The sequence below is a fragment of the Pleurodeles waltl genome, chromosome 6 (assembly GCF_031143425.1).
Source record: "Pleurodeles waltl isolate 20211129_DDA chromosome 6, aPleWal1.hap1.20221129, whole genome shotgun sequence".
Classification (NCBI taxonomy): domain Eukaryota; kingdom Metazoa; phylum Chordata; class Amphibia; order Caudata; family Salamandridae; genus Pleurodeles; species Pleurodeles waltl.
In genome coordinates this window covers 40,444,887-40,469,752 of record NC_090445.1, presented here as the reverse complement: position 1 = coordinate 40,469,752, position 24,866 = coordinate 40,444,887, and the positions used below count along the sequence as shown (strand labels likewise).

Genomic DNA, 24,866 nt, shown 5'->3' with positions numbered 1-24,866 from the left:
GTTATCAATGAAAGCAGCTCTGAGACTTCTTAGCCAGCTGCCCTCATGTATTCTGCTTGTCTCTTTCATCAAATGGCACATGCAGGCTCTGCAGTGAAGACTGAAGTTTCAGCTGGCCTAGCAACAAGGAAACTTGTCAGTTGTAATTCCGGTTTACAGAGCATACTACACAGGACCTGCTGTGGTCGACTACAATCTGACCAGAGGCAGACCCTTCTCCCTATCCCATCCAGAGTTGACAGTGGTGATGGATGCATCCCTGCTGAGCTGGAGCGGTCACCTGGTAGAGGAGATCAAAGATCTCTGCTCTCTGGCGGAAACCTGGATCCACATAAATCTGTTGGAGCTATAGGCCTTCCTGTCATCCTTCAAGGGAGAGCTGGTGCAGGTTCTCTAGGACAACATCACCCCTATTTGGTATAGCAACAAGCAGGGTGGACTGGGGTCTTATGTCAAGGGCCAGGAGGTGTTACACATCTGGAGTTTGCTGGATCATTGGGATGAACAAGCTAAGCAGCTGGCGCTTGGCAGATCATGCACTGTGGCTGCACCCCAAGGTTGCACAGATCATCTCCCAACAGTACAGAGAACCCTGGCCATCAAAAACACACAGTGTCATAATGTTTGTGCTTTAGAGTTCCCAAGAATGCTTCCCTGGTGACACATTCAGGCTACAGTGGAGCACAGGACCCCAGAACGCCTTTCTGCCCCTCCCTCTCCTGCCCGAGTTCTGAAGAGGAACGGAGATGACCAAGCCCAAGTCATCTTAGTCATTACAGAATTAGCTGTAAACACAATGGCCCAACTACACAGATTGCACCAATATCAGACAGTTGAGAGCTTATATAGTTTGGCATCCTCATCTGCTCCAACAAAGTGGTGCAAAATCAACAAAATCCTCAGCTGGTTGGTGAAAATAAGGATGACAAGTTACACCAAGTTATAAATGGTCAGACAATTATGTATTAATGTAATTTTGTTCAGGGAGCCCTCAGCTCTGTACTTCTTGTGGCTGTTGCATCAGGCAGAGAAACACTCCTGTGATCTACTACTTCTTATCCCTAGCCAAGGAGGCACTATTTTAAACATCCTGTGGATAAACACCATTTCAGCTCCGTTGCTCTACCTGTTAGAAATATGCATTTTCTGCAAGGTTGCCCCAGATTATTTTGCTTTTCTTTCTGAACCCTATTTTTTCTGGTTGTAGAGGTCTGTGCCCTTTATCTTTGCTAACTAGTGGTAAAGTCCCTTGCTCTCTCTTTCAACACGATGAAGGTGGTATATTCCCTAATTGGCATAATTAGCTTGGATATAAGTTCCTAGTATATGATCCAAAGTGTACCCAGGACCTGAAAGTTGTGCCATCCACTCCAGTGACTTTGCAAAAAATGACTGCAGGTCTAGCTGTGCAGTTCTAAAACTGCAAATTCAACCTGTCAAATGCACCATTTTTGACATGTCAAAACCTTCCATTTGAATATTAAGTCACCCCTATGTAGGGTTTACTGTTCAAAAGGCAAGGTGCATAGTATTTAAAAGTAGGACACACCAATCTTTACTGTTCAATGTGTCCTTCACGTAGAAAAGGCCCAAAAGCTGTTTTCAATGTAGCAAGGCTGGCTGCCCCATAGGGAAACACTTGGTCACATTATTACATATACTAATACTAGTTTTGGGATGAAAGCAGCTACAAAATTAATTCAATAACTCTTTTAAATAGTAGTTCAAAATCAAATTTATTAGTAAAATTGGATATTGTATAACTATTAAGGAAAAGGTACTTTTCGAAAGTTACCTTTTTCCTGCCTGAAGTCCCTGAAAGCTAATCCAAATTTTGCTCTCCCACTTCTGCCAGCCAGTACTTAGCATTTGAAAACATGCGAATGAGGTGTGAACTTGTTCCCAAGGCAGGGAAAAAAGGCCTTGGGTGTGAGAGGTATTTGTGGGGCCATAACAGAATGGCCTGTACTCTGGGACCAGGAACTTAATTAATTTTAGAGAGGCCTACCTTGTCAGAAGCAGATACAGCTAACATCCAGGTGTGTAACCTTCTTTTGTCCCCAGAGCCATACCAGTTCCAATCACGGTGCGCCTCTTGATGGCATCACAGTATCAAATCCTGATGGAGTGTCAGTACCCGCCTGACAAGTCAGCTGGGCTTTTACATATTTAAGTATTAGATGTGGGAAGACAGTAGGATCACCAGGATATGCTCTCCGCGCCACACACAAACACAGGCTTCATTGCCCAAGTGTAGTGTGCTGATCAAAATGTTAAAAGTAGGTAGGGTTAGCCCCAGGAACCTTTCCCTAGTTGGTTAGAGTGTCCCAAAGGGCCATTCCCACCCACTAGCATGTGCCAGAACTAAATGTGGTATCTGCAGCACCCACTTCAGAACACTGCAAGACGTATGGAAGATCAGCAAGGGATTGAACCTGCAATAGCCTAGAAGACTGGACCTGCTCTCTCACTCAGTACAAAGAATTGGACTTCAAGGTCGTAAAGCTGATATCCTTTTAAAATTACAAGGACACAAGAAGCTACAAGAGCGCTTTTCCTGCAACTGCCCAGCTGACCAGTGGTCACTGGACCTGGATTGAACTTCCCTGTTGGCCTCGGCCTGCTACCCTGTGAGTCTTGAAGTGCCTTCCCTGAGGTTTTGGGGGCCTAAGAAGTGTACTCCTGTGGTGCATTGGGACTTTAAGGACAGTAAGCAAAATGTTTGACCAGGTTGAACCTGATTAGGGTATTCAACTTGCCGTCCATCACGGTCAGTGTTAGATTGCTTCTTGGCCTTGTTCTACTGTGACCATTGACTTTCAATGGCACCGAGAGCTTTTTGGTGCTATTTCTACTCAAAACTTTTAAAAAATCATAACTCTGTTTCTCCTCTTTGGATTTTTGTCATTTTGGTGGAACTTTGTTTATTACATTTTACTCTGTGTTTTCCAATTAGTTTTGGGATTTTTACTGTTTTGCATTTCGACTTCAGTACTGTTTTAATATTACATAACACTTTACACACTGTCACCCAATCTGTCTACTCTACCAGCTCAGGTTAGTTCAGTGATTTGAGTGATTCAGCCTAAGAAGAACTGTGGTTATTTCTTGAGGTGGGTAGCTACTCCCCTCAACAAATAGCCTAATTTCTTACACTAGTGTGGATGCTTTTCTGTTGGGGTGTAATAATGAAATATTGAAAACTCCTTCTGAGGTCCTCCCTGATCTCGCCAAGGCAAAAATGGACATCTGAAGCATCTAAAACTGACTTCTGTCCTGGACTGAATGAACAAAAAGGTGAGAGGATGTGCACCACTAGGCTCTACTTACCTCACCATCCCCTTAGGCATAAGAACGCCTTAGGTCTCCAATTGCATTGCAAAGAGAACTCTGCAATGGCCACCATCAAACAGCTTACTTCATGAAAGTTCACCTGAGTCAATCATAATATTCATCTTCAGCCCCTCAAATAACAGAAGCAGGACTGCCACCCTATCAGAGATTTCCGAGCATCTTACTCTGTATGGGTGAATTATTTTCTTTTGCTTTTCTGCTTTGATGGCTGTATTATAGACCCGTTGATCTATTTGTGATGGTTCATTTGTTTGGAATTCCTATTTCTTATCCTCTCCTTCACCCCCTCCATCTAGCTTCTCTAGAGTTCTTAGAAGAACTGCTGGAAATATTTGGTTTTGGGCTATTAAGCCATTTGCTCTTGAGGCGAGAAAATGGACTTAGAATTAATTAGGTAGTGGTGGGATTGCCACACAATGTCTATGTTCTACATAAATCAGGGTTAGACTTGGCATCCTTGGTGTGGTTTCCCCTGACCTTTTGCCTTCTGACCTCCTGTTTTGCTGAATTTGTTTTTGTTGGCTTTAGGACTCTAGGCACTCTCCCACCATTGACCAGTGCTAAAGTGCAGGTGCTCTTTCTCTAAAACATGATAACATTGGCGTATCCACAAGTGGCACATTTAATTTACTTATAAGTCCCTAGTAAAGTTCGCTACATGTGCCCAGGGTCTGTAAATGAAATAGTACTTGTAGTCCTGCAGCACTGTTTGAGTCACCCACTTAAGTAGCCCTTTAAACATGTCTCAGGCATGCCACTGCAGAGCCTAGGTGCACAGTTTTAAACTAACTGCCACATTGACCTAGCAATGTAACTCCCTTACCAGACCCAAAACGTCCTTTTTAATACATATAGGCCCTCATTACAACTTTGCCGCCTGCCAAGTTGTAACCGCCGTGCGGCCACCAATGCGGCCGCACTCCCGCGGTGACCATTTGGACATCCCCACTGGGCCGGCGGGGATGACGGCCACAACATGGAAGCCGGCTCCAAATGGAGCCTGCGGTGTTGCGGCGGTGCGACGGGTGCAGTTGCACCGGTCGCGCTTTTCACTGTCTGCTATGCAGACAGTGAAAAGCTTCATGGGGCTGTGCCAGGGGGCCCCTGCACTGCCCATGCCTGAGGCATGGGCAGTGCAGGGGCCCCCAGGGGACCCGCGACTCCCCTTTCCTCCCCTTTCCTCCAGCCTTTTCATGGCGGTTCCTACCGCCATGAAAAGGCTGGCGGGAGAGGGACTCGTAATCCCCTGGGCAGCGCTGCCCTGGTGGATTAAAACCGCTGGGACCACTATGGCGGATAACCGCCGCGGTCGTAATCCCCGAGTTTGTACCGCCAGCCTGTTGGCGGTACAACCTCCAGAACAGCCCTGGCGGTCTTTGACCACCAGGGTTGTAATGAGGCCCATAATGTCACCCCTAAGGTAGGTGTGTACAGTATCAAGGGCGGAGTGCAGTGTATTTAAACAGTTGGACATGTACTTTTAAGTTTAACATGTCCAGGTAGTGAAAAACTCCTAAATTCGTTTTTTACTACTGCAAGACCTATATGTCCCACAGGTTAACTTTGGGATTGCCTTATCACATTTCATAAGTGTAATTCCCAATTGGCAAGGGATGGGACCCCTGTGTGTGGTGTTTCTGTACTCACAATTTAAAATCACAACTTAACGTAAAATCTGATTTTAAATTGTAATTCTGGAAATGCCACTTTTAGAAGGTTGGCATTTTCTTATTTTAAGCACTGTGCTTCAGTCTCTGAATACACATCTAGATGGGTGACAGCTGGGCTCTTATGCATTCCCTCCAGACAGCCACACACAAAGGGAGATTAGGTGTGTCTCATGGGCAATCCACATCCGGATGGGCCATTAACATTTTGATTGGTCATCTTGGGCAGGATCTGGAAGGAGGAGCTGACACTTGCACCTAAATGGACTGTGCCTGTCTCCACAAAAAGAGCTGAATATCTCCCTGTAGTGAGGCTGGAGCCAGGACAGGGACTTTGTGCACTTCAAAGGTCTCTCTTTAAAGTCTCCCCTGCTTTAAAGGCACAACTGTATCTAAGTACTGGGTCTCTGACCCCAGCAAATCAGTACACCTCTGGACCTGAGGACATTATACCAGGAAGAAGGACTGCTGTGCTGCTGGAAGGATTGTCACTTTGTTGGACTCTGGTGGACTTTGCTGGACTCCTACTCTGCTGTACCTGCCCTGCTGCCCTTCTTGCCTGGGAGTGAGAATGACTGGACCTGCATCTCTACATCCGCAGAACCAAAGTGACTCCAAGGGCTTGCTGGCTTGTCTCCTGTTCTGAAGTCTCAAGGACATCAAAGACTTCACCCAACCCTGCTAAGCCTCTGGAATCTGCCACCTGTGAGTCCTGCCTTGCCAAGTGGTGCCTATCCAGCCCAGGACCCTTGGAACTGGGCTCTTCAGCTGTTTCTGCAGAAATCCATGCATCGCCATCTTTGTGCAAATCAGAACTGACACATCGCCTTTGATGCATTGGAGCTTTGGGAGAGGTTTATCCCTGTAGTTGGCCTAGGCTCCATCGTAGTCAGCCTGAACTTTTGGATTCACCCCGGTCTAGCGTGACCAGATGGCACCAGTATATTTATCAGTAGTAGATTTACAGATATTATTTTAAAATTCACATCTCAACTTCTACTTATTGGATGTTTGTCGTTTTGGTCTTGTTTTGTTCATCAAATTAATCTCTATTTTTCTAACTTGGTGTGGATTTTTTTTGTGTGGTGTTTTAACTTTGCTACTGTTTTAAGTGTTGCACAAGTACTTTACACATTGCCTCTTAAGTTAAGCCTGACTGCTCTGTGCCAAACTACCAGAGGGCAAGCACAGGTTAATTTAGGGTGTGTATCTGACTTACCCTGACTAGGACTGTGGTCCACACTTGGACAGGGTGCATACCTCTGCCAACTAGAGACCGAATTCCTAACAATCAGCAAGTGAGTATTCTGTGTCTTAATGTTTGCCTCCTGCCCATCAAGTCATTGCTCCGGAGGACTGGTTTGTTAGCACTTCATGTGCCCGGTTCCTGCAAAATATAGACAGACTTCCACGGAAGACAGCCCCATGTCTCCCATGAGTATGATTCCAGCAGGCCTGTAGTTGCAGTTATGTATACCCAATGTACTCTCATGTCACATGCATCTCTGCTGTACTTCACAAGAGTGTTGGAAATCGACTGAGTAACACACAACTCACCATAACAATAAAATGCACTCATATGTACAAATAAAACATACATAAGTGTTTTCTTTCATCACTGGGGGCTCCCGAGCAAAGATCTGGTTGTATCTCGGAAGACTTGTGTGCATGCTCTTTGTGTGCCCTTGCTAGACATAAAGAATTTGACCAGGCAAAAGGGGTTTCTCTTGGATTAGCATTGGACGCTCTATATGCCCTATATATTCTTTCTTTGTTATTTACTCCTTTCATTAATGAGGCCATTGGCCCCAGATGTTCTATGATCCTCGGGGCATCCTGTTGACTGAGCAATCTTGATTCCCAACCCTGTTATTTCTAGTGGTTGAGCCCTTTGTTCATATCTGTCCTGATTTGACATATTATCACATGAGAGCCTAATTCTCAATCTTTCATACTTGAGCTTAGTTCCTTGTTCACTGAGAACCTGGCAAAGGGACAACTGAGTGTGTCAAAGTCCAACATGGATCTGGATGATCCAAGAGGAGATCTACCTGGGCATAATGTCAAACCAAATGGCTGAGGTTCTGCTACTGGCTTTGGCTAAATACATTAATCTTCTTTCCTTTACTGTGGATAATGTGATATCCTTTGTTTCCCAACTAGCTATGTTGGACTTCCAGCAGGATTCAGAGGTTCCTGTCTGGTTGCAAAAGGGTGCTTAAGACATCCTTAACAGACCTTTCAGGGCAAACAATAGTCACACAATATTTCATGGAATACTTAAACCCCTGCAGGTCCAGAGCCTTTCTGATTGTGGTTCAATGACAAGAATTTGTGACTACGAGTGGTATTAGAAAAGTGACCTAGGAAAATGTTTTTTTATTGGCTGTCACATTGTCTTGGAGCAATGGTCAGTGGGCTATAGGCTCTGGCATGTTATGAATTTTACAGTGTTGTGAATTTTACAGCTTTTTGTTGTCCATTAGTCTATTCTAAGGTAGGTCTTCCTCTCCTACCATGCATCCACATGCAAGCAATGAGAGTCAAGATGGCATTGGCTATTTGCTCCATGCTGTGGCAGTCTTGAGGGATACCTGTGCATGTCATGTGAACTTCAGGGTTGATACTCATTTTATATTCACAGAAAGGTATGGGGGAGGGGTTAGTGGAAAAACTAGAAAAGTTTTCTCAGTAGAATGTCTCAATTAGAGGTTCCACCCATCAGGGACAGATATCATACTATTATCGGTTGAAGACGAGATTACTTCACCAATACCATTTATTGGAAAAAAAGCTCCTTGATTATATGAGAAATCACTCTCTGCCTAGACGTAACTGGGGAAAGTTTTCTTTATGGAAGGGGTGGTCTCGTACACTTTGTAGTGCCATGCTTCCTCATAGGCCACCCCTACTCACCCTTGTAGAATAATATCACAAGTCCTTCCTATGACTCTAAAGAAATGGGGAATGTACATACCTATAAGTACATTGTATTTGGGTGATGGTGTGGCACATGGTGAAGCTGAACTTGTCAGGTGTGTAGCATCCCACCCCAAAACAATGAAAGCATTTATTGTGCTAGAAATGTTTTGGAACCATGACCGGGCATCATATGAGACTGAGAGAAGAGAGGACAATGATTATCTGCAGAGGATTCCCTCGGGTGAGCACCTTTCACTAACCAGATGGCATGTTCTAATCACGTGACCTATTGTGAACGGATGATTAAAGGAAATATCATTGGGTACTGGGTCTTGATTTTCTATGACTGTTCTAGTTCAGTGGTATGGAACATGTGTAGAGAGACTTTTATATCCTGGGCAGGATTATTGATATTATTATGGTAAAAATTTTGTGAGGAAAAGAATGGTAATTTACACAGAGACCACATGACACTATAAACATAATTTAACTGAAGATAAAGTTACAGTAGATCAATTAAGTAAAGAAACATTAGACTGAAATGATAACTACAAATTAAAACAAATTCTAGAGCATGTATTAGAAAATTCAAGAAAGGGGACCATAGTAAAAAAGCTCCAACAGCACCTTCTTCCCCTCCCTAACTTTAGGTAACAGGGATGAACAGTTACTAAACAAGCAGAAGCCACTGCAAAGATGAGAAATCGTAGACTAAGTACTCAAAGAACACAATCATCGCAGTGGACGACTGCGGGGCACCACATCGCTCTTGACATATCTCTTACTGGGAATGTAAAAAAAGGTGGGGTAGACCACTATTGAGGAAAACCAAAATGGTCATCCACATTACAGTGCTTGCGCTGAGGATCGTTCGGTCACCCCAGTGTGCTCCAGAGGAGGGCAGGGCAATCCCACAGTTAGTCTTCAGAGAGTCAACTTACTTTGGGGTCCAGTGGATCCATGGTGTGTGTGGCGGACTCGCAGTCTGTTGCTGAAGAAAGAAGAAATGGGGAGATGTTACTGTGTGTCCAGGATGCACATGCAAACATGCCCTCAAAGTGAAGGTCTTGTGGGTACATGCCAGTATGCCCTTTTATTTAAGGTCAAAGTTATATGCTAGTTCACCTTTAGTAAGGTCATTGGTTTGCATGACAATCTTGTCTTTTAGTACAGGTCCTGGCTATACATGCAAACCTGCCATGTTAGGTAAGTCATTGGAATACCATCTGACTGTCTTAGTGCAGTTCTTGAATATGAATGCCAACCTGCTGCCTTAGTACATACACGGCGAACTGCCATAATAATGAGGGTACATGATGTATATGGTCTTGCATAGACATGGCAATATCCCTTCTTAGTGAGGTTCTTGAAGTATGCATGCCTAACCGCCAACTTAGTGTGGTACTAGGAATGCATGTCAAACTGGCCTCTTGAGCAAAAACATGCACAAACTCTTCTGTAACTCTGTTGATAATTGTACATTTTGTTTTACATTCTGCTTCCTAAGTCTGTAGTTTGTCAGTTTATAGATAAAACAAATATTATACCCCATTTCTGAGAACCCAAGAATAGAAAGGCCATTTAGTGGGAAACAAATGAATAGAAATATAATCTGGTAAAAAAAAAATAGAAAAGAACCCAAACAGCTGTTAATAGTATTAAGGCAGTACAAAATATATTTTAAAAGGAAATAATTGTAGAACCCATTGTGAATCCCTTGGAGGGATCATAGGGACTCATTTAGAAATGGCACAGAAGGTGAATTGAAATAAATTGGCAATTCACCCTCACTGCCACACCTGGGGTTCACTCGTCCCATTTAGACATGGGGGAACAGCAGGGTTTTTGCTGGGGGACCATCAGCTGGCTGTGTCCGTAGGGATGAGAAGGAGTTAGGAGGAATAAGGCTATCACCCCCCCCCCACCAAAAAAAAAAGGAAAAAGGAAGAGTATGGGGTACGGAGAAATTAAACTAATTTTAAAAATGTGTGATTAACATATTGGGGGTTTAAAAACATGCGAGGGAGGTGTAAGATGTATGGGCAAGAGGAAAACAGGGGAGAAATGGAAGGAAGGTTTCAGGGGGGAATGTGCATCCCAGGAACTGTACTTTACAAAAAATAAGTAAAACATCACCCCGTAACAGGACACTGGACTGCCAGATCGTGAAGCAAAAGAAGGATCTATGCAAAGTTTTTAGGAAAATAGAAAGGCCCATTAAACCTTTAACAAATCATACAAAAGACAATTCAGAAAAGAAGGTAATTACTTTTTCTGTGTACTAAGTCCCATTTTCCGACTCTGTAACATGGTGCCCAATTGCAGAAAGGCGTTACAAACAAATTGTTATTTGGAAAGACGTGTTTAGGGTTCCTCCCAAACAGCTATCCATTAAGGCATGTATCAAAGTTTTGCAACAAACTCGAGTTGCAAAACATTGTCATTTTACTTTCACTTCAAAGGAATTGCTAACCCATATGCAAGTGGGAAGGGGGTAACCTTGGTACGTTGACCACTGATAACTATCAAACAAACAAACAAAAAAACTTTTTCTTTTTAATTGTGGCCCTGGTTCCTTTAAGGAAAATTGGCTGCATTTTACAAAAAAAGTTGACTTTTTAAAAAATGCGATGACGGACATGTGGGTCTGCTCACCACAGCATGCCACTAGCCCTGTGATGGTGTCCAATCACAGTGAGCTACAGTTTACCATCTACCTCATAAATATTGCTGAGGTAGGTCAGATTGGGGCCCACCACAATTCAGACGTTTGTAAAATGACCGATTCGAACAACAGTCAGTCCCCACAAAATCTTTCCATTTGCAAACAACTCCAAAGAGTTCCAATACAAGTGAATGACAATAGAAAACTCCTTCAAGCCCCTTGCTGTCTGCCTTGCTTGTTCTGAAGTGTTGCCATCTAAAGGACTGGGTCGGACCCTGTGAGGAGATCACCAGTTCGGCTCACAGCCGTTTAGCAATACGCGAAATGGCTTGAATTCCAGCCAAATTGTACGAATGAAAAGATGGGAAATAAAAAACTTGGCAGGCTAAGCGTCAGGCTCCCAGCGCACAAGGCCAGGGTAAGTGCTTCGGTGGAGGACTTATGCTTGCCCGACAGTGTCAGCACTCAAAACATCTGAGTCATTGGGCTGGTGCTGCACACAGACAAAGCAGACATCTTACAACATGGGTACTCGCAAACATTTTCCCAGGGGCCAAAAAGTTTGGTCTGTGGCGTGCCTGGGGGCCGCATTGATGCCAGGGCGGCGGCTGTGGCGTGACTAGGGGGATTGGTGGCAAGGTAGGTGTACTTTTCCAAATTGTGTGATCCTAGGCAATTGTTTAGTGTCACTTTCCCTCCTTTTTCTGCATTATCACATTTAAGATGACCTCGAAATACATGATTCATGGTGTGCGCTGCACAAAACCTGCTTCTATGTTTGATTTAATAAACTATAATGTTGTTTATGTATGATAGGAACCCAGGCCACCCATAAAGTGCAGATACCAAGTGACTTGCCTCTTTAATTTACTATTGGTGGTGTTCTCAGGGTAAGGGAAATAATTAATGTATCCAAATTTATGCTTGAAAACTATCACTTTAAAATGAATACATCTCAATGCACTGATAAAATAAATTGTACTAAGGCGAAACACGTAATTAATTTTGAAGAGACTGTCTTAGTTTTACACTTATGCTGCAAGATGTCTTTAAAAATGAAGGCGTTTCTAAAGTTAAGTGCAGGAGTCCCTAGTTACTTCCTTTCTTTAGCACCAATTAAGTTTGAAATAAAGGATTGTGTGAGTATTTAATATTTTTGTTAGTGCAGAGTCCAGCAAACAGCATGTAAAGGTCAGAGGGGCCGCATGATGGGCCACTTTGAGTATCCCTGTCTTAGAAGGACAATATTGTTTGCAGCACTGGGCAATGGAGCCTTAGGCAGCTGGTGTCAGAACCCCGTTCAGAGGGCCACGGGGCACCCAGGGCTTACTGGGCCCAACTGTGGGGGTTGATGCCTTATTCTCCTGATGTTCTGAGGCCCGATCTGCTATGGGCCAAGTATTCTTTCAGCACTTGACTCTTGGGGTTACAGCAGCATGAGCAGTTCAAGCCTTCCTCGATGGGGTGATGGATACAGGTGGTGTCTAAAGAGTACACTCTGATCAGTCGCGGCTCGCGACTAGAAAAAGTGGCGGGCGGGGCGAATAAAACAAAAATAAACAATACAAAAAAACTTACCTGAACATTGCCGCAGCTCTCCGCCGGTCTCCGCTGCACTGCAGGCACAGGCTCCCAGCCTGCCCTGCTCCAATCATGACGCTGCTCACAGCAGCGTTATGATTGGCTAGAGCACCCTGGCTGGGCGCTCCAGCACAGCCTGGGCGCCTGCGCAGGCTCTCTCCAACTCGGCAACACAGTGCTGGGTTGGAGAGAGCCCTTGTGTGCATGTTGTGCGCACGGCTGGCTCTGTGCACTCCCCTCACAGCTCGTCACCCTATGGTTCTGCCCCTTTAGAAATAAAAGGATAATAAACATAATTTATTATCCTTTTATTTGTAAAGGTTTGCAGCTCCTGCTGCTGGTGGTGGGGGAGCCGCCCCTGACTCTGACTCTATTTTAAAGTCAACAGAGCTCCAATGCCACAGTGTTTTCTAGCAAGCAAGTTCCCCCTGGACCTGACTGGCCTGTAATCAGTCTTACTCATGAATGCAGAATCGGGAGCAACTGGAGTTATCTGAATCAGGTGCTGTACGCAGCCCAAGCAGGCTGAACTCTACACTTGTAGAGTGTCACCAATGCAGTTGAGCCACTGCTGCGATCAGAGGTTCTTTGTGGTTCCTCCTTGCAAGGTAAGTCTTTGGTAAAATCCCATGGACGGGATCCTGGTGTGAATCCTCCATTCTGGGGTGGTTGTGCAAGGATCCCCCATGGTGGCCTCATTCCCTTATGACGATTCTGCCCATGTCACTCGCCTTACTGGTCCACGTCACTCCCTCTGGCATACAGGCTCACCGTATCTTCACGGGGCATGGGCTCTGGCCCAATCGGCACAGCAAAGTCCTTGGTGGTGACCCCTCTTGCATATGAGGTCATAGGTCACCACTGCACAATGGATAAGGCCTTCGCAGCATGGCAAACTTCTTGGTGGGGCCCCCTCTGGCATACAGGGTCACTGGTTCCTCAGTACACGTGGACTCTGGCCCGATTGGCATAGTGAAACATGTGGCCCACTTCACTGTGGCTCTCCTCAGGCATTCAAGGGTCCCCAACTTCGTCCTGCACAAGCAATGACCCGATCAGCGCAGCAGCTGTCTCCTGACACCTCACAAAGGGAGTTCACTCGACAGGGCACCTTGCTCGACCTTGCTCCCTCCAACACTCTCCCTTTACTCACAGGACACACTGGTCTTGCAAGTCGGTAGGTGCTGGTGTTCAAGGTTTCAGGGAAGGTGGTCTTGGATTTCCTGAGTGATGTCCTTTCACCCACAGGAGTCTTGCAGACCTTCTCCTCCTTACACAGCCTGTCTGGCTGCTTGGCAGTTGACAATTTTCTCAAGTTCCTATTTTTATAGTCCATTTCCAAACAGCAAATGTGATTTAGAGTCTGAGTCTTTGAAGTTCATGTTGGGGGTCTGCTTTCTGCCCACCCCTCTGCTCTCCTCTTCTTGAAAGAAGTTTGTCACAGCACGAGAGACTAGAAAGCTGGTAGCCCCACACCACAGGCCACGGGAGTAACTAGAATTTACACCTCAATGTAAGCCACAGTGATATGTGCACCAAAAGGTTAGCCCAGGGCCCCAGCCCTACCGTTTATGATTCTGTTATCAGCCCAATCTCCTTCCTGACATGTGCCTAAGCCCTCTTTCTTGTGACCTCTCGCTGAATCAAAGAGCACTCTTTGTGGTGTACAGGAAGCCTGGCTCCAGTGTCGTACACAGCTTACAGTAAAGCAGCACTAGAAAAATCTGGCTAGGGGAATTTTTTTTACCTCCTTATGCTTTACCATGCAGGCCTGGGTGTGCCAAAATACAACAACCATAGTCTGCCATTCACAGGCACACATACACTCAGTACATGCATTTAATATACACACACAACGCAAAGCACTGTATCCTTCATGTATTGTTCCACTTACAGGCATACATACATCCAGCACATGCATTCATCATGCACGCACTACATGTTTCATGAAATGTACCACTCACAGGCACACATACATCCAACACATGCATTCAACATGCACTCACTGCACAGCACTACATCTGTCATGTATTGTACCTCTCACAGGCACATGCATTAACCATCCACGCCCTCCACAATACTGCATTATCCCTATATTGTACCTTTCCCAGGCCCACATTCACCTAGAGCAGGTACGCCTCTCATGCAGTGAGCTGTGTAGGAAACTGGACTTCTTTCTGCAGACGTCCCCCCACTTTTTGCCCCCATTTGAACTGCTAGATGCTGGATGCTAGCCAGGCTCCAGTGCCCGTGTTCTTTCCCCTAAAAACAAACCACTCAATTGTGAAACAAGTGGCAGGACTTTAGCATAGCATCCCTGTAAATATTTAGTAAATGGTACCCTTGGTACCTAGAGCATGGGTACTGAACAGGGTCCCTAAGAGCTGCAGCACATATTGTGCCATCCTAAGGACCCCCATACAAACTGCACACATCCTGTCATTCCAGACTGCGGGTCTTGGTGCAAACCATGAGTGAAAACACGACATGGCACACTTATGTGCCATGCCAAAGTCGTCACTGCATTTATTATGTGTAAGTCACCCCTACAGCAGGCCTTAAGAGCCCCAAGGCAGGGTACATTATAATTTAGGCTCCCAGTTTTTAGTTTGTTACTGATAAATACAGAAATAAAACAATGGGGGTCATTATGACCCTAGAGGTCTTTTGATGCAGTATTTCTGCCAGGGTTATGGTGGCGGTATCACCGCCAAAAGGCTGGCGGTGTATACCGCCACACTATGAGTGTGGCCGGTTGGCCGCTGCCACCCAGCCACATCTCCACTCATACGCCATGGCGGTATGAGCCGCCAGGCCGGAGATGTTATTCTCCGACCCGGTGGCCCACAGAGTACCGCCGGCAGTATTATGAGCTTGCCTACCACCATGGTTTCTCCCTTCACAGCTCCTAGTTGGACATATAGCATTAACCTTTACATGTCCTGCTTCAAAGGGAATTTTCTAGAACAGCGGTTCTTAACTGTGGTCCAGGGATCCTTGGAGGTGCCCCACGATGCCTACTCAGGGGGTCCGCCACTGCTTAGAAAATTAAATATTATTAACAGATTAGTAAAGTGTATATAAAAAAAAGAAGCTGTAAATGTGCGGGTGCAGTGCAAATGAATCAAACAGAATATAGCATGGACAATGGGTAGCCTCAAACAAATTCAGAAAAGCTCCATTCTTTCAAAATTTAATTAAAATGTTGATTATATTTTATATTTGTCAACTAAATATTTCATCATTTGTTTATTTGTTTTATGAATGCTTTTTTCTGTATTTTTGTGCATTGCTTTGATGTTCAAATTATCAAAATTGCTTAGGCGGTGGTCCCCGGGTTCCAATAATGACTCAGTGGGGGCCCCCTGAATTCAAATATTGATTCAGTAGGGAACCACGGATTCCAGTGGTGATTAAGTGGGGGGCCCCCAGAAGTTAAAAGGTTAATAACCACTGCTCTAGAGACATCTCGTACATAAAGGTGGGCACCAAGTATGAATAGTGGACCCACAGACCCAACACTTCACTACACATCTGGACCTGTGGAAGACTGAGAAGAAGGACAGCTGTGCTGATTCCCTGTAAAAAGACTGTTACTTTGCTGCCATGCTGAGTTGCCTTGCTGCTCTCCAGCCTGAGTGAGTAGGATTGGACCTGTATCTTGGACCCAGGACCACCAGAGTGACTCCAAGGGCTAGCTGGCTGGCCTCCTCATCAGAGCCTCAGGGACAAAAGAGGCTCCAACAACCTTGAACTCAGCACCTGGACTCTGCCAGTTGTGAGTCTACCCCCCCCCCAAAGTGGTGTTCCCCAGTCCTGGACCCTTGGAAGTAGACCTGAAGGTGCTCTGTCAGCCCATCTGTGGACCCAGCAGAACCGAGACAGCACAACGCATTGCTTTGCCAACCTCCTACATTGGGAACCGGTGTGTGAAGCATCCCCGACTCAAGACTTCACATTGCAGTACTGCATCCCATTGGAACCACTGCTGTGTGATGCATCTCCTAGCAAAGACCTCGCTTCGCTCACCCCAGCCCCACTGAACCACTGCTGCGCAATGCATTTCCATGCAAGGAACTCCCATCGCCACTGGTGCATGACCCATCCTTGATGCCGGACTTCGTATCGCTCCGCAACCAGGAGTTAAGGTACTCTGTTCAGCGGGCCTAACTTGGTCACTGTAGCCAGACCACAGTCCATTGCGGTTGGTCTGAACTTGTGACTTTGTCCGGGTCCAGCAAGAAAGATAACCACAGTTGGTCCTTTTTTTTTTTGGTGCCATATTCACTTACATCTTTAAAATTGCACATCACTGGTTCTCCTGATTGGAGTTTTGTTGTTTTGGTCTTAAAATATTTATTGAACGTTACTCTGTTTTTCTAAATTGTTGTGTGATTTTTCTTGTGTTGTGTTCTCACTTTGGGCCTGATTTAAATCTTGGCGGTAATGATCCCGCAGTCAACATTTTGACTGAAAACTCATCCACAGGCATGACGGCCCATCTGCCATATTTAGATGTTGGGGGTCCCATAGATGAAAGCCCACATTCGAAACACCATCTCCACCAGAAAATCCTGCCCACGTCAACGGTGGGAGAAGGAAATGGGGATGCCGGCGGGACCCCAGCCACCCTTCCTGCCGTGCAGATTTGAATGTGCTTTACCCTCAAGAAAAAAGTGGCAATCTGACCTCCATGTTTGAGTTGGTGGATTGGGGGAAAAGGGATGAAAACTCACCTTTTTTTACCCATTCCACCCCTGTCTTCGACTGAACACGACTGGGCAACAGCTGCCGTCACTGCTGCCCCGACCCATGGAATAAAACACGACTCTCCCTGCAACCGGACTTGAAGGTAGAGATGCCCCATTGCCAGGGTACAGTGGGTGGGCACGGCACAGGATGTCGGGACCACTGCAGACATATACATTTCACAGTAATTTCTGTGACATGCATATGTTGGGGACACAAGTGGGTTAGTCACGGACGGGGAAACACTTATACACAACTCTTATTGCACACATACACAACTGTCATTATAGTGCCAGTATTCATTGGTAAATGCATGCTGGCACCACAATGATGGTAAATTCACACCTGTCAACTGTGTGTCCGTGTGTACACATTGCCAGGGGACCTGTCATGTTATGCTGAGAGTTGTGTGTGTGAGTCAGTACATTTATGAGTGTAAGCAATGCAATTGGCTGGGTGAGGGGGAGGGAGCTAGAGTGGCTGTGTGGTTGTGTCAGAATGTGTGTCACCTGCATATGGGTTTGATGTTGATGTGTATTTATGCTTTTTTTGGGTCCAGTCATTGGAATCACTACTGTTCTTTAGAGGGATCCTGTGGAGTGAAAAAGGGAGGCAGAGGTATGGATTGCCCCACATGAAAGGGAGTCACCACCTCCGGAAGGAAGGAAGCTCTAGTGCGAAGGAAAAGCTTGTCTGAGAAGATGTTGAGGAACAGAGGTTTAGATGACAAAACCTGGAGCTCACTGACCCTCCGGACAGATGGTATTGCACTAGAATGGCCGTCTTGGTAGTCAGAAGCCTGAAATGACAGTTATGCAGTGGCTCGAAGGGAGTGCACATCAGAAAAGTGAGTACTAAATTTAGGCCCTACTGAGGCATGATGAAGGGCAAAGGTGGGAACATGTTGGAGACTTTTCAAAACCTATTTACAATAGGGGATTTGAACAAGGATGGCTGATCTGGCAAACTCAGAAAGGCAGAGATGGCAGAAATATAGATTGTTAACGTGCCCAAAGCAAAGCCCTGATAGGCAAGAGAAAAACAAACAGTAGGACCTGATGGAGGGGGGGCAGGATGAGGGCAAATATGTTTTTCTGCACACCATGTCACAAACTCTTCCCAGTGGCAGATGTATACTGCTTTGGTGGCAGGACACCTGACTGCCAAGATGCCAAGACACTTTGGGCGGAAGGTCAAAAGCTTTCAACTGTGCCACTCAATCTTCATCCAGGATGACTTGGGCCCGGTCGTTCCTGTTCTTCTTGAGAACTCTGGCCAGGAGTGGTATGGGCGGAAAGGAGCCCTGAGCTCCACTTGAGATGAAAAGCATCTCCGAATGAGAGGCGCCTTTGAAATTCCAGCATACAAAACCACTAACATTGTGCATTCTCTGCAGTGTCGAACAGATCCAACCAAGGCTCTCCACACTGCTGAAAGAGATGTTGCACCGCCTCTAGATGGCGATGCCATTTGTGATCCACTAGGCATCTTCGTTCTAGTCCGCCCTGGCGTTCAGAGAACCTCTGTTCCAACCACACCCAGAGGCGCAGGACCTCCTGACTAAGGTTTCATGACCCTACCCCGCCCTCTTTGTTGTAGTACCACACAGCGGTGAGATGTCCATGAACACCTGTACTAGTCTTCCCTTGATGGAGGGTAGAAAGGCTTTCAATGCTAGCCACATCGCTTGGAGCTCTAATAGATTAATGTGGAGTCTAGATTCTGCCGGAGACCAAAAGCTTCTGACTTCCATCTCTCCCAGATGACTGCCCCATCCCAAGAGTGGTGCATCTGTCACTACTGTGAGATCTGGCTGGGGAAGGGAGAGAGGTCCTGAGCTGACCACTTCAGATCTTTTGCAGTACACTCCGAGATCCGCACCACGTTGGAAAGATTCCCCTGATGCTGCACTCAATGGAACTTCAAGTCCCACTGCAGAGTCGGCATATGCCACCGGGCATGTGTAGTGCTATTTGTATTTGACCACCGACCTCATCTTGACCACTAACTCTATTTTGTGCTTAGCTTCAGGTGCCGTCACATAGGTGGCGCAGGTATTTTTCCACAAAGTTTGTTTTCTACACTGAATGTGTTTTCGCTCTTCTCACCAGAGCAGGGAACATATTGTGGGGGATGCAGAGGTCATAAGAGTGTACCAAGGTGAGTATGTTTTCAGCAGAAAAAGGTCCAGCTCTGTCTCAGGAATGCCCATTGTGGCCAGCCAGATCTTTTGCGTGTTTTCAACACAGACCAAGTACAGCCAGCATTTAAAGTCAATAACTGAAGGGGGAGTCGATTGCTAGAATCTTTCTCTTGAGTTAATTTTAGGTGTATAAAGCAGAGAGAACTGAGCACTGACGCAGAGGAACACATTGTGGGAAGTTATCCTGCCTAGCCGTTCAGGGTTCCCCGACTTGACGTTGGTAAGGATGATAATGGATTCAACCCCCATGGTTATGTATTTTTATTCTTAATTATCTAGCTTGGCTGAGCACATATATATATGTATTTACTGCATATATTCATTGTTGATGTATTGCACTTTTTAACTGCTGTGAGTATTTTGGCATTTACCTGTGTTTTACTGCATTCAAGTTAAATGCTCATGTTCATATTTCTGTGTGCTTTTATTTGATATCTGAGAAGAGCCTTAATAAATATATTACTCAAACCAAGAGTGCTGCATTCCTTGGCACTATTTCCTCTCAGTTTAAAGCAAAGCAGAATAGCATGTTCTACAAGCAGGATGCAGAAGGCAGTAAGGCCCAACAGTCTCAGAGTCAGTCTCACCGAAACTCAGGCTAGAGGCTTAAACATCAGTATCAAAGCCTGTGTCCAGAACAGCTCTGATAAAAGGAAGTGTCTGAGAGGGAGTCAGGTGTGACTTTGGCATGTTGATTGTGAACCCCAGGGAGTGCAGGAGGTCTGCCGTAGTCTGGAGGTGGGAGACAACTGCCTGGGGGGAACCCACCTTCAACAGCCAGTCATCGAGAAAGAGGAATACTGGCAGATGGGCTGCAACCATCGCCATCACCTTGGTGAACACGTGAGGGGCACTGGTAAGGCAAAAAAGGAGCACGGCAAACTGAAAGTGCTTGAGGCCCAATGTGAACAGCAGGTAATGCCTGTGAACAGGCAGGACAGGAATGAGGAAGTATGTGTCCTTCAAGTCCAAAGCTACCATCCAGTCTCCCAGGAACAGGGCAGACAGAACTTGAGCAAGCATGAGCATCTTCAATTCCTCCCGTTTCAGGAAGAAATTGAGAGGACTCGAATCTAAGATAGGATGAAGACCTCTGGCCTTCTTTGGTACTAGAAATACCAGGAATAACAACCACAACCTACTTCTGGGGTTGGTACCTTCTCTATGGATCCCTTGGCCAAGAGAGCTGCCACTTCCTAGCGGAGCAATGAGAGTCAGCCTGTCGTAAGTGGGTGGCATGGGAGGAGTGTTAGTTATGAAGGGGAAGGCGGAGCAATGAGAGATTGTCCTCCGTCAGCCTGTCGTAAGTGGGTGGCATGGGAGGAGTGGTAGGTATGAAGGGGAAGGCGTAGCCCCTTCGAACAACCTTGAGAACACAGCAATCTAATGTTATCGACCTCCAGTAATGCAGGTGATGGCGCATCCTGCCTCCCATTGGTTGCCCACAGTAGGCAGAGGGCAAACTAAATAGTCTTGGAGGCTGCACCTGCCAGGTGGGATGGTGGACTCTGACCTCTGGCTGCCCAAACCCCGGGGTCTGTGGGTACCGCATCCACAGTCACGCAAAGGCTGGGAAGCTTGCTTGGCGTGGTGACTGGGTGAGTAAGGACGCAGCAGAAAACCTCTTTCATGGCCACAAAAGGAGCAAAAGGCAGACTGGGGTTGACAAGTGGTCATGCAAAGGCCCAAGGACCTGCCCAGCAGCTTCTTTTCCTTGAAGCACTCCAGCACTGAATCCACCTTGTCTCCAAAGAGATGGGAGTCATCAAAGGGCATGTCCATCAGTGAAGCTTGGACATCCCCAGAAAAGCCAGTTGTCCTCAGCCAGGTGTGGCACCATAAGGCCACCGATGAAGAAAACGTTCGGCCCAATGAGTTGGTCATGTCCAGCTCAAACTGAATTGTGAACTTTGCTGCATCTCTCCTGTCTGCCATAGCTTGAAAGAGTATACTGGGGCCATAGGCAGCACCTACGCAACAGAATCCCAAAGGGAATGGGAGTACCGGCCAAAAAGGCATGCAGTGTTCACAGACCGGAAAAACAGGCAGGTGAAAGAAAACTTTTACCCAAGGTGTCCAGCATGTTGGTTCCCTATCCAGTGGGGTAGTAGGGAATGAACCAAGATTTACACAGGACGTTGAGGTGTGGACCACCTTGCTCTCCAGGGTGAGGTGGTGGGTGAGGAAAGAGGGGTCCCCTAGAGCGAGGCAATGGCAACAGGCAACTGGAGCCCAGGAGCATCAATAACGGGTCCGGAGCCAGGGAAAGTCGAGGTGGCTCGATTGGTGTTGGTCCAGATCCATCTGTGGATCCACGGGGCCCCACTGGCTCCAGGGGAAGACACGCTGGCAGGGAACAAGTACGGGCCCCTCCGGAACCCAAGGGGCCCAAAGTCTCATTCATTGGAATGGGCCACCCAAATATGAGTTACATGGCCTCACAGAATTGGGTGGGGGTTCCTCTGGCATCCAGAAACTCGAGGAGGAGCGGAGATGGCCCAGGAGCATGCTCAACTGCAAAGCTCGGCCTCACGTGAAGATGCTCCCTAGCAGGAGCAGCTCGCGGGGCTTTGTGGGGCGGGGCGGCGCAGGGGGTTTCAAGGTTAGTGGGTGGGGTAAAGGGTGGGGGCGAATGGATAAAAAAAATAAAAAAATCACTTACCTGCTTCTCCGCTGCACTGCTCCTCTCCTGCACTGCAGGCACAGGCTCCAAGCCTGCCCTGCAGCCAATCCTGAAGCTGCTCAAAGCAGCATTCGTATTGGCTGGGAGTGCCCAGCCAGGGCGCTCCCAGGCAGACTGGAAGCCTGCTCTCTCCAGCCCAGCAACACAGTGCCGGGCTGGAGAGAGCACAGTGAGCATGTATGTTTGGCCGGCTAGAAACGGCCGGACAAACATACATACACACTGAGGGCTTCCTTGTCATCCCCAATGCCCAACCCCTTTAACCCCTTGTCTGCCATGGACGTAATGGTTACGTCCATGGCTGCGCCTGTGAGGCGCCATGGACATAACAATTACATCCATTGAACAGCCCTCTGGAGAAGCGCTAGTGCTCCCCCTGAGGACCGCCCCCCCCACACCCCCAGGCCAGGGCTGGAAGGGAAATCCCTTCCCCTTCCACCCCGCCCCCCCCCCCCACCACCCTATGACATCATGAAAGGGAGGAAAGCCGCAGTGGAAGCCATTTGCTTCCAGCACGTCTACCACAAAGGAGGTAGGTTTTACCTCCGGGAGGTGGGGTATACCTGTAAAAGAGGCATCGAGGGAAAGGAAAAGGTTTTCCTTTCCCTCGATGTCTCTTTGAATGCCCACTAGACACCAGGGAATTAGTGTGTGTGTGTGTGTGTGTGTGCGTGCGTGTATGTTTTCACGGCATGGGAGAGTGACCCCTTGGGCAAGGGTCGCTTTCCTTTGGGGGGGCAATGCTTTTTTGGCCATTTCTGCCCGCCTTGGGGGCAGATTGGCCTGCCCTTATTTTTAGGACGATCTGCCCCCAAGGGGGCAGAAAGCCACTAGACACCAGGGATTGTTTTTTGGTGTTGGGGGCGGCTCTTGGGCAAGGGTCACCCCCAAGGGCCTAAAAGCACTATTGCCCAAGGGGGGCAGAATCCCCTTACCGCCAGGGATCATGTGTGTGTGTGTGTGTGTGCTTTGTGTGGAGGGGGTGGCCCCTTGGGCAAGGGTCGCCTCCCCAAAGTGGGCAATATTATGTAGGCCATTTCTGCCCCCCTTGGGGGCAGATTGGCCCAGTTTTTGTAGGCTTTTCTGCCTCCAGGGGGGGCAGAAACCATGAAGCCGCCAGGGATTTTTTTTTAAAAAGATTTTTGTTTTGGGGGGCTCCCCCTTGGGCAAGGGCGCCCTCAAGGGTCAAAAAGTACTATTGGGCAGTTGTGCCCACTTGGGGGCAGATCGGCCTATTTTGTTTAGGCCTTAGGGGGCAGAATCCACTTAGCGCCAGGGATCATGTGTGTGTGTGTGCTTTGTGTGGGGGGTGGCCCCATGGGCCAGGGTCGCTCCCCCAAAGGGCGCAATGTAATATTGGCCATTTCTGCCCCCCTTGGGGGCAGATTGCCCTAGTTTGTGTAGGCCCTTCTGCCCCCAGAGGGGGGCAGAAACCATGAAGACGCCAATTTTGTAAAATTTCTTTTGTTTTTTTTGTGTGTTGGGGGTGCGCCCCCTTGGGCAAGGGTCGCCCCCAAGGGGGAAAAGGCACTATTGGGCAGTTCTGGCCCCCTTGTGGGCAGATCGGCCTATTTTGTATTTATTTTTCAGGCCCATCTGCTCTCAAGGGGGGCAGAATCCACTGTGCGCCAGGGATCATGTGTGTGTTTTGTGTGGGGGGCAAGGGTCGCACTCCAAAGGGGGCAATATATTCTATGGCATTTCTGCCACCCTTTGGGGCAGATTGGCCTATTTTTTTTAGGCCCATCTGCCCCAAGCAGATAACACTAGACACAAGGGAACATTTAAAAATGGTTGGTGGCAGAGTGTTTGGCAACTGGCGAAGTATTTGCATTTATGATAATAACAGTTTATTTCTTCTTTTTGTTCTAGTTCAAAGCTTTTGCTTCCTTTGCTGTGGCTTGTTGCAGTTTTGGCAGTGGTTGTCCTGCGGTATGCGTGGTTGCATGTTTTAGGTAAGTAAATACATTTTTCTCCAAAGGAGTATTGTTGCCATGCATGAATGACATGTTTGTAGGTGGTGTAGTGAATGCAAGATTGTGTGGGAAATTGTCTTTAGATTTATGCACAATGATTATTGTGTTGCCTTATGTCTAATTTTCTTTTTTTCTCTTTTCAGTGGGATATCATTGGTGATTGCTGTGGCTGTGCAGAGTAGTTGCTGGTGAGTCAAGCTTTTTCAGGCAAGCGAGCGGTATAGTTTTTGAGTTTATAACTCTTAGTCATAAATCTACACTTTGTTTGTTACTTATCTCTAATTTTGTAGGAAGGATCATGGCTAGCCGTAGGATGACCGCTCAGCAGGTTGCTGGTGTGCTTTTTGAGTCTTCTTCTGACCATGATTATGAGACTGACTCTGCAACTGAGGCAGAGGAGGAAATGCAAGATTCTGGAAGTCAATTTTCTGTCAGAGAGGAAGCATCTGATGATGAAGCCACTCTCAGTGCTGATGAAGGGCCTGTTTTAGAGGAGGACACTGATGTGCGGATGGTGCAGGAGCCAGCGGCTGAAAGGCTTCCCATTGTAAGACCTGACACTTGGGTTGCACCAAACATGGAGCAGCCACAGTTGCCTGCGTTTACTGGTATCCCAGGGTGTTGAGTTAATACGGAAAACTTTTTGCCCATCAACTTTTTTGAGTTGTTTATGGACAATTATTTTTGGAAGAGATTGTTGAGCAGACTAATTTGTATGCAGAGCAGTTTTTGAGGGATAAAGCTGCCAGACTTAGGCCACACTCTAGAGCTAGCCGGTGGATTCCCACAAATCTGGAAGAGTTGAAAAAGTTCTTGGGTTTAACTTTTTTGATGGGGTTGATAAGGAAGCCATCACTGTCTTCATATTGGTCTACTAGTCCCTTGATGGCAACTGCTATATTTCCTGCCATCATGAGTCGTAACCAGTATGAGCTTCTTCTTCGGATGTTGCATTTTGTAGCTTATGCTTTAGCCTTGCCACGAGATCACCCTGATTCTGACCGTCTTTTTAAGATTAGACCTGTCTTGATCATTTGGTAGATCGGTTTTCAGAGATCTATGTTCC

The 24,866-nt window shown here is 46.8% G+C and overlaps 1 protein-coding gene across 1 annotated transcript in view; it reads right to left on the bottom strand.

Moving 5' to 3' along the window:
* The window catches only part of LOC138299132 (uncharacterized), a 228,506-nt gene that overhangs the window by 114,664 nt on the left and 88,976 nt on the right, over nucleotides 1-24,866 (bottom strand). Inside the window, exon 6 of the mRNA XM_069237178.1 lies at nucleotides 8,885-8,934. Within this exon, the coding sequence (XP_069093279.1) occupies nucleotides 8,885-8,934 (50 nt within the window). The remainder of the gene's footprint in view (nucleotides 1-8,884; nucleotides 8,935-24,866) is intronic.